Here is an 8687-nt window from a genome sequence, read left to right as displayed (position 1 = left end):
TTTTTTTTTACTTATTATTTCCCACCCCCTTTTTTTCATATGTCTATAATTTTTCTTTGTTTTATTCTTCATTTTGAACTTATATATATATATATATATATATACACGCACGCTCGCTGGCACAGAGAGACTGAAAAGAATTGGGAATAGTTGATGTCTTGGGTGCTAATTTTATATCTTGATCCACTAAATTCCAATCAATAATCGCGTGACGCAAGAACAATGTTACGCCTAAACGTCATCGAAATGTTACATGAATAGTTAATATCAATCAATCAATGCCACGTAAAAGACATTTTTTTTTTCATCTGGGAGATCACCTTGTTTTAAAAACCACGAAATGAGAGAGACGATTATGAAGTAACTCTAAGGATTTTGAACAATTGTTTGTCTTTATAAGATATATCCACAAAAAAAAGGATTCATAAGCTGGAAAAATATCTTTTTGAGCGAATTTTAACACTCTCAGTAAAGCATAGTTCACTTTAGCATAGTTCACAGCGTGCTTCGAGAAATTCATCGCTTTAATGCTAAACATATTTAATAATAATATCAAATGCTTATAATAAAATGCTTATAATGTTCATTGCTGATAATATTCATTGCTTATAATATTCATTGAATGACTTCTCCTTTAAAATTGCTTTATTTACAAAAAGATGAACAATTGCTTTCCTTTCCTAAATTGCTTTTGTTACAGACGATTTTCTGACGAAACGGTTTTTTTGTTGTGCATTTATACATAAATTATTAAAAAACATTCAAATTTAAAAACGCTATTGATGTGACAATTACTTTTTTCGGTTGTCTTACGCCAAATTTGAAGATTTCTATCATAGAGGTTAAGGCTCTGGAAATTCATGAAGGCATTATTAAGGCAACGTGGTCGGCATTGTGCACAGGCCGCTTTTACGTCTCAGACAACCTAGTCTCCATCAATCGGAAGGTGGGTGTGCTTTAAGCCACCACTGTGGAACAAACCTCAGTTTTTTTCGCTATTTCTGTTCAGTGCATTAATCACTGAACCAACGTGACTTTAAGGACAATTTACATTACCAGGCCAAATTACTAGACGCACTATAAGATTCTATGTAATATTATAATTATCAGGTGATACTATATACAGCTTTATTGTTTTTTACGCGGTTTGCACTTGTTTACGTCCGTGTATTAATTGGTTAACATTGAAATGCAATACGTTGAAAATCAAATACAAATAGGAAGTATATAAGTATATAATAAAATATCCTGAATAAAAACCCATTACATGTATGTTTAATTATAAAAGTATTGCCTATAAACTAGTGCAAATCTTGTCATTATTAAAACACTACAGTGCGTCTAATAATTTGATCTTAGTATTATAATATACTAGTATAATACCCGATATAATAAATATTCTATATTTATATAACAAATATTCCATATTTATATAATATATTGTCTAATGTATCCAATCATCGAATTTATATTATATATCGTCTAATTTAACCCATTGATACACTAACGCATGGGTCGCCAAACTTTTTTCATCATCGACCCCTATATAATTTTTCGAAATCTCCATCGACCCCCATAAAAGTAATTTTCCGTTAATTAAGATAAAATTCTATATTGTGTTTGTACATTTATTTTATGATTTAAACATTTATTAAAGTAATAGTACATTGTCAGGGGTCTGTTCAGACATTTTGTGATAGGTCCGTTTTTCGTGAAATTGTGGAAAAATTACTCACATTCTTTCAACCAGGGTCCGCTTCTATGAATTTGTTCAAATAGGGTCCGTTATTGCAAAAAAAAAACTTTTTCAAGGAGTTTTTAAATTGTAAAGACATACAAGATAATGCTCAACGTCGCGATTCGCATTTNGGGTTTTTTTTGCAAGGTTCGCTATATTGGGTTCAAAATTGGTCAATTTTAATTTTAAATCCCCTCGTAACTCCACATTTAATTTATTTCTGTACTTAGTTAAGATTGAATTTACGTGACTGAAACCGGCTTCAACCATATAGGAACTTGGAAAAGCTAGCATAAAAAGGCTGAGCTATTTCATAAAGTTCTACATATTTTTGCATTATATTTATATTTGTTCAAAATTTACTTATTGTTAAATTTTTAAAAAAGCTTCTTTTCTTCAAGATCCGATAATAATTCAGCAAACTCATCTTTGCAGGTTGATGTCCACGTTTTTGATGATGCGATTATTAATTTATGTTCTATAAAGAAACTGATATGAAGTCAATTAATAAAAAAAATTCACAAATTTTACATACTCAATTAGATATTTGGGATTTGCGTATTAAGAACTGTTTATTCTTCGACCCTTCCGATTCGGATCGACCCCCATTCGACCCCCTGGCTCAGATCGACCCCCACTTTTGTTANCTTCCTATTCGGATCGCCCCCCATTTTTGTTAAATAGACCCCTGGGGGTCTATATAGACACTTTGGTGACCTCTGCACTAACGTAAACAAGTGCAAACCGCGTAAAAACAATAAAGCTGTATAGTATCACCTGGTAATTAAGATTTTATATAGAATCTTATAGCGCGTCTAATAATTGAGCCAGGGAATGTATGCTTCCTAAAATAAACTAAAAGATTAAATAATGATTGAATATTCAATAACTAATTCGGGCTAAGATTAATTTTCTTAGGGAATGTTTATGCCAAAAAAATTATTCCCGGATAACTTAAGATGCATGTTTATTACCGTAAAGGGAAGGATGAACATTAAAAGCATATTATTTGCTGGTGGAACCACACCTTTTCTATTTTATGAATAGAAGAATTGTGTGAAGGAGAACCACCAACACTTGACGATTTCTTTTGTGTGGAATAACACTAATGAGAATATTTTCCCCTTTGTTGGGATCACGTTTTCCTTCCTTTCCAGCTCTTCACCTTGACCTTTCTCTGAGCTTTTAACTAGAACGAGATCTCTACCACTAGTCATAAAACTACGTAACTAAGTGAATAGGATAGATAATTAATATAAATAATAATATATACAGTGGTGGCCAAAAGTGTGGACCTTTTTTGAAAGTTTCATGTTTTTCAACTTTGTGTGCTTGTAGAATAGATTAATTTTCACTTAAATACAAACAGTTATATATCAAATTGAAGGTAATTTAATGTAAAATTTAATAATAAATACAGTATTACAATATCTGTATTACAAAAAAAGTTATGCAACTAACAGTAAGATCTTAGATTTGCATTTTTTTTAAAGTGTTACTTACACAATCAATACTTAGTAAGATACGAGTAACCCTTATTTTTTAAGACAGCTTCACAGCATCTTTTCATCCAGTGAACGAGTGTTAGGAATTCATCTTTCGTAATCACATGGTGCAAAGAATCAATTATAGCTTCAATAAGTTGTCTTTTATTGGATGGACGTTTTTTTCGTACAAGAATTTTCAAACGTTGCCACAAATTTTCAATTGGATTGAGATCAGGGCTGTTTCCTGGCCATGGTAATATATCTATGCCTTTATTTTGAAACCAGGCTTTGCATACTTTTGCTGTGTGGCATGGAGCTGAATCCTACTGAAAAATAAATGGTGCGTTGTTGGGAAAGAGATCCCTGATGGAAGGTATAAATTTTGGTTTCAGGAGAGTTTCGATGTATTTTTTTGGCATTCAGGATGCCATCAAGCACTTGAATTCGGCCCACACCATCTGCAGACATACATGCCCAGATCATGACATTTGTTGGGGTTTTTTTTTTTTTTTGTAGTTGCTTCAATGCAATCAGGATGATGTGCTTCACTTACTCACGTCTCACGTATTTTCTACCATCACTACCAAAGAGCGATATTTTACTCTCATCGCTCCAGATTACTTGCTTCCATTGATTTTCTGACCATTAAATGTGTTCTTTTGCCCACTTAACTCGTTTTTCGCATTGCTTTTGATTTAAATATGGTTTTTTCCTTGGAGTTCTAGCTTGTAGTCCAAATCCTGATAACCTTCTTATTGTTCTTGAACTTACTGCAATACCCGCTGCATTCATTTCACCTCTAATGGCATCTGATGAAATTTTTCTAAATTGAAGGCATAGCCGTTTAATTTTTCAATCGGTAGTAGCACTTGTGCATTTTTTTCGGCCTGATTCGGCTTTATTTTCCACTGATTTCGTTTTTTCATGACGTAAACAGAACGTACACCAAACAAGTCACTGAACCACCAACTTGTCTTGCAATTTCAGCATAAGAGAAGCCATTTTCTCTCAATATGACAATTCGGCTTCTTTTTGTAGAAGTCCAATTAGTTCTTCTTGTTGATGACATTGCTTAAAATTAGTATAATTAAAAAAAGAGACTTTAAATATTCAAAAACAGCAATACTTTATTTAATTGTACTAGTACGAATCATTCCACAAAATATTTCCACAACAATAACTCTTTTACCATCCCAATAACCTAAACTATAGTTACAGACATTTGATTGGTCCTAAGAACAGTGTTTGTGATTGGCTAGTACGCTTTTATTACAAAACACGTCCTTATTCAAAACGATTTGTGTTTGTTTGTTTGTTTGTTCTACTAAAATGAGCATAACTTTTTTTGTAATATAGATATTTTAATTCTGTTTTTGTTATTAAATTCTGCATTAAATTACCTTCAATTTAATATATAAACTAAGCAATTTAATGTTCAATTTAAGTGAAAATTAATATATTCTACAAGCACACAAAGTTGAAAAACATGAAACTTTCAAAAAATGTCCACACTTTTGGCCACCACTGTATTATATGCGTGTGTGCCCTATGGCAGAATTTTTTTTTGGGCTTTCTGCAACAAAACTCTCTAGCACTAATACAGGGAGCGTAGCCTGATTTTTCAACAAAAAATAAGCACCTTTTAAGTATTTCTTAAGCACTCATAAAATATTCTTAATCACTTTCCAAAAAAAAAAATTTCATAACTAGGATCTGTGCAACAATAAAAAAAAAATTCTATCGTTTAAAGTTCCTAATTTATAAACATAGAATCAATAAGATTCAAAAACATTTTTAAAAAACTTTACATAATCATGATAAAATAAATATGGCGGTAGAAATAAATATGGCATGTTTCTGATAAATATGGCGGAGAAAATTGTAAAAATCATGCATTTTTTTTGTAATTTAGAACGGCAATCGACACGGCAAAGACATAATCTTTTTTTAAAAGATAAAAAATTAAGCACTTGTTACAAACCCCGAATAAAAAAAGCACCTTAAGAGCTCCTAAAAACGTAAATCAAAAATAAGCACCCTTAAGCATTTTTTAAAAACGCTACCCACCCTGTAATATCTTTCTGCTAGATACTTTCAATGATAAAGATGCATGTTTCTAATTTAAGGTAAGAAAATCACTGTGCTTACAAAAACGATAATTTTTTTGTTGTATTTTCTTATTCTAATATTATAGGTTATATTCTCGCATTTTGTTGGGGGGAGGGGACTGACTAATTATTTCCTTTATCGCATTTTGCAAATCATCATCACATTAAAAAAATGATTAAATACCATGAAATGTGTTGCAGTAATTACTGAAAAACAGATCGACAACGAAATCACGCAAATCGGATTCTTCAGAGAGGGGTTACTCAAATGCATGTTTCGTTTCGAGATTTGACTGCTGTAGTAAATAATAATGTATAAAAAAAATATCGGGTTTTAAAAACTATGTGGAAATCAAAAGCAATAACTGCCAAAAAAAATTGCTAGAATTATTGCCTTAAAAAGTAAATGATCAAATGCGCAATTCGAATTTCCCATATCGCCTGAAATATTTCGGGACTTTGAAAATCGATGCCAATAACAGCCGAAAATACAATCAAAATGGATTTACGATATCGGCATAAATTGTGCGCTTCAAAAAGTGATTATTTAAATGCGTGATTCAAATTTTACGTGTAAATTTCTGCAGAAAAACAAACTAAATTTTTTTACTTTCCAAAAGAAAAATCTTTCTGCAAGAACTCTGTAAAGTTTTACAACAAATATTTGAAATAATTTTATTTCAAATGTTTCTTTCACTTTGAGTTAGTTTCATGAAATTGCTGTTTGAACTGTGAGTTTTTGTATGTTAATTTTTGTATTATATTCTCAAGATTTTGTTTGAAATTTCTCTTCTGATTTGATTTTATGTTTGTCTTGTATTTTTCCTGGACTTTGGCAAAACCATCGGGGTACTGAGGCAGCAAATTTTAGCATTTGTCGTGCTCTCTCAATAGAAAAGGTTTTGTTCCATGACTTCCGGAGCTGGTACCCCCTGAAGACATCGGCTTCGGTGGTCATGTTTTTATTTCCATTGTTTTCTTTTTTCTTTATTGATTCAGTTACTAACCGGTTATGTGACTAAAGTGAATAACTTATCATCTTTTCTAAAAAAAAAAAACGTGGTTATTAGTGAAAGTTATCTAAAAAACGTAGTTATTAGAAAGCTTAATTCAGAAGACTACTGACAACAGGTTAGAACGCATGCACTACGGTTAAATTTTGCCCAAGGAGGTTGTCATACTCTACAACGACAAATGGCAATTCTCGAGTGCGATGTTCGTTACCGACAATGTAAACAGTCATCTATGGAGATGGTACTTCAGGACAAACAAAGGAGTTAACATGTCTTATATATTAGTGAATGGGAATTGAATAATTGTAGTGGTAGTTACGATACATTCGCGGCGCTACTCTGTATGAGCTTTCACATTTAAAAAAAATCGAAGAAAATTCAAAATATTAAAATACAAAAGCAAAACTCACCCGTTCCTGGAATGAGGATTGTGCAGTATAGTCTGTTGCTGATCCACTTCTACTACGCATTTTGTTGCAAGTTCTATTTCTGCAAATAAATAAAACAACATATAAATATAGCTTCGCAATCTCTTTTAATTGATGTTTGTTATTTACTATTTATAAGAGATTTTAAAAGTTTTAATTTTTTTACTTGGCCATAGATGGCGCCACTGGAAAACAAGAACAATCGCACCCTCTCTGCCTTAATGGCATACGTCAACAACAAAAGAATAAATTGCCAACATTTGATTAATTATCATTTTCCACCCCAGTGGCAGAATCGCAGCGACCGGCGACATTGTCGCAGTACGTTACTAAGTTCTTGCAGAAAGATTTTTCTTTTGAAAAGTAAAAAAANAGCGAGACTCTGTCTCAAAAAAAAAAAAAAAAAAAATAGTTTTCTTTTCTACAGAAATTTACACGTAAAATTTTAATCATGCATTTAGATAATCACTTTTTGAAACGATGAAAACTTTTTTGAATCAATTTAAGAACGACAGTATCGTAAATCGATATAATGTTTCGATTGTATTTTCGGAAGTTATTGATATTGACTTTCAAGTGGGTTTTTAAATATCCCGATATATTTTGAAAAATAAGGAAAATTCGAATCGTGCATTTGAGTATCTATTTTTTTAAAAGCAAAGATTCCATCTATATTTTGGCTGTTATTGCTATTGTTCGCTATAGTTTTTAAATCCGATATTTTTATAGGATGTTATTTATTACAACAATCTAATGTCCAAACGAAACACGCATTTAAATAACCCCTTTTTGAGGTGTCCGAATCACGTGATTTCGTCGTCGATTTCTTTAGTGGCAATTTCTAGTATGCGCGGATTTCATGATTTTTCATTATTTTTTTATTGTGATGATTATTTACACGATGCGTAATCTAGAGAGTTATTAGTGCTACAGAGTTTGGTCGCAGATAGCTCGAAAAAATTCTGCCACTGGATGTTCGACAAGGTATATACAACTATTTAATCTCATTACGGACTTACGTTTGCCGAGCTGGTTAAACGCATATGTTTTTTGCTGTTGTTGTTGTTGTAGACGTATGCCTGTTTAGGCAAAGAAGTGCGATTGTTCTTGTTTTTCAGTGGCGCCATCTACGGCCAAGAATTCGACTTCTGCCACACCATACGTCGCACCCGTTTATAGGGCGGACCCATTTATACATTCATCCACAGATCGTAATTTTGACCTGAATCGGAGAACGATCGATCTCCAATCCAGTACCCCCAGAGGTTTTGATTTGTTATGGGAACATGGAGGACTTTTGAGACTCCACAGATTTAACGTGCACCAGTCACTTTACTACACGGGGAGTCTTCGGCCGGCGGGGTTCGAACTCACGAACTCTCGGACATGGGCCCAGCGCCCTACCGACTAGGCTATCCCGGTCCATGTTTTTTGATGCATAGGTATTTTGAAAATGTAAATTTCAAATTAAATATATATAATATATACTACAAATATATATATATTAGTAGAAGTTTCAAATTATTATCTAAAACAAACGTTAAAAAATACTTAACACAAATTAAAATATGTCATGAGAGCTTAAAACGTTTAAATAAAGAGAATTTTAAAACTGAAAACTTAACATCGTTGTATCCGAAATTGTTTAAAATAATTATTCTAAATCAAAATAACTTTTAAATTTTTATATAAAACAACACTTTTTAAAAAAAATGTTGTTAATACTGTGAAATATTTAAAGAGCTTAAGTAATATTTTAGATGATTACAGACACAAATATCGATGATCAGATCACAACTTTGCGAGCAGACGCTAATTTGAAAATCACAGTTAAAAATATTCCCCCAAACGATAGTTGAGAAAACGCGTATGAATTTTTTCATTGGCGGAAGAAAAATATAGCTCACGTGACC

At 32.1% G+C, this 8687-nt stretch overlaps 1 protein-coding gene across 1 annotated transcript in view; it reads right to left on the bottom strand.

The window, feature by feature from the left end:
* LOC107441478 (Kinesin heavy chain 73) overlaps positions 1-8687 on the bottom strand; it is a 129414-nt gene that overhangs the window by 82869 nt on the left and 37858 nt on the right. The window contains exon 2 of the mRNA XM_043045685.2: positions 6757-6835. Within this exon, the coding sequence (XP_042901619.1) occupies positions 6757-6835 (79 nt within the window). The remainder of the gene's footprint in view (positions 1-6756; positions 6836-8687) is intronic.

This window comes from Parasteatoda tepidariorum, chromosome 3 (genome assembly GCF_043381705.1).
Source record: "Parasteatoda tepidariorum isolate YZ-2023 chromosome 3, CAS_Ptep_4.0, whole genome shotgun sequence".
Taxonomy (NCBI): domain Eukaryota; kingdom Metazoa; phylum Arthropoda; class Arachnida; order Araneae; family Theridiidae; genus Parasteatoda; species Parasteatoda tepidariorum.
Note: the sequence above shows the minus strand (reverse complement) of the source record. Positions and strands in the feature narration are given on the sequence as shown.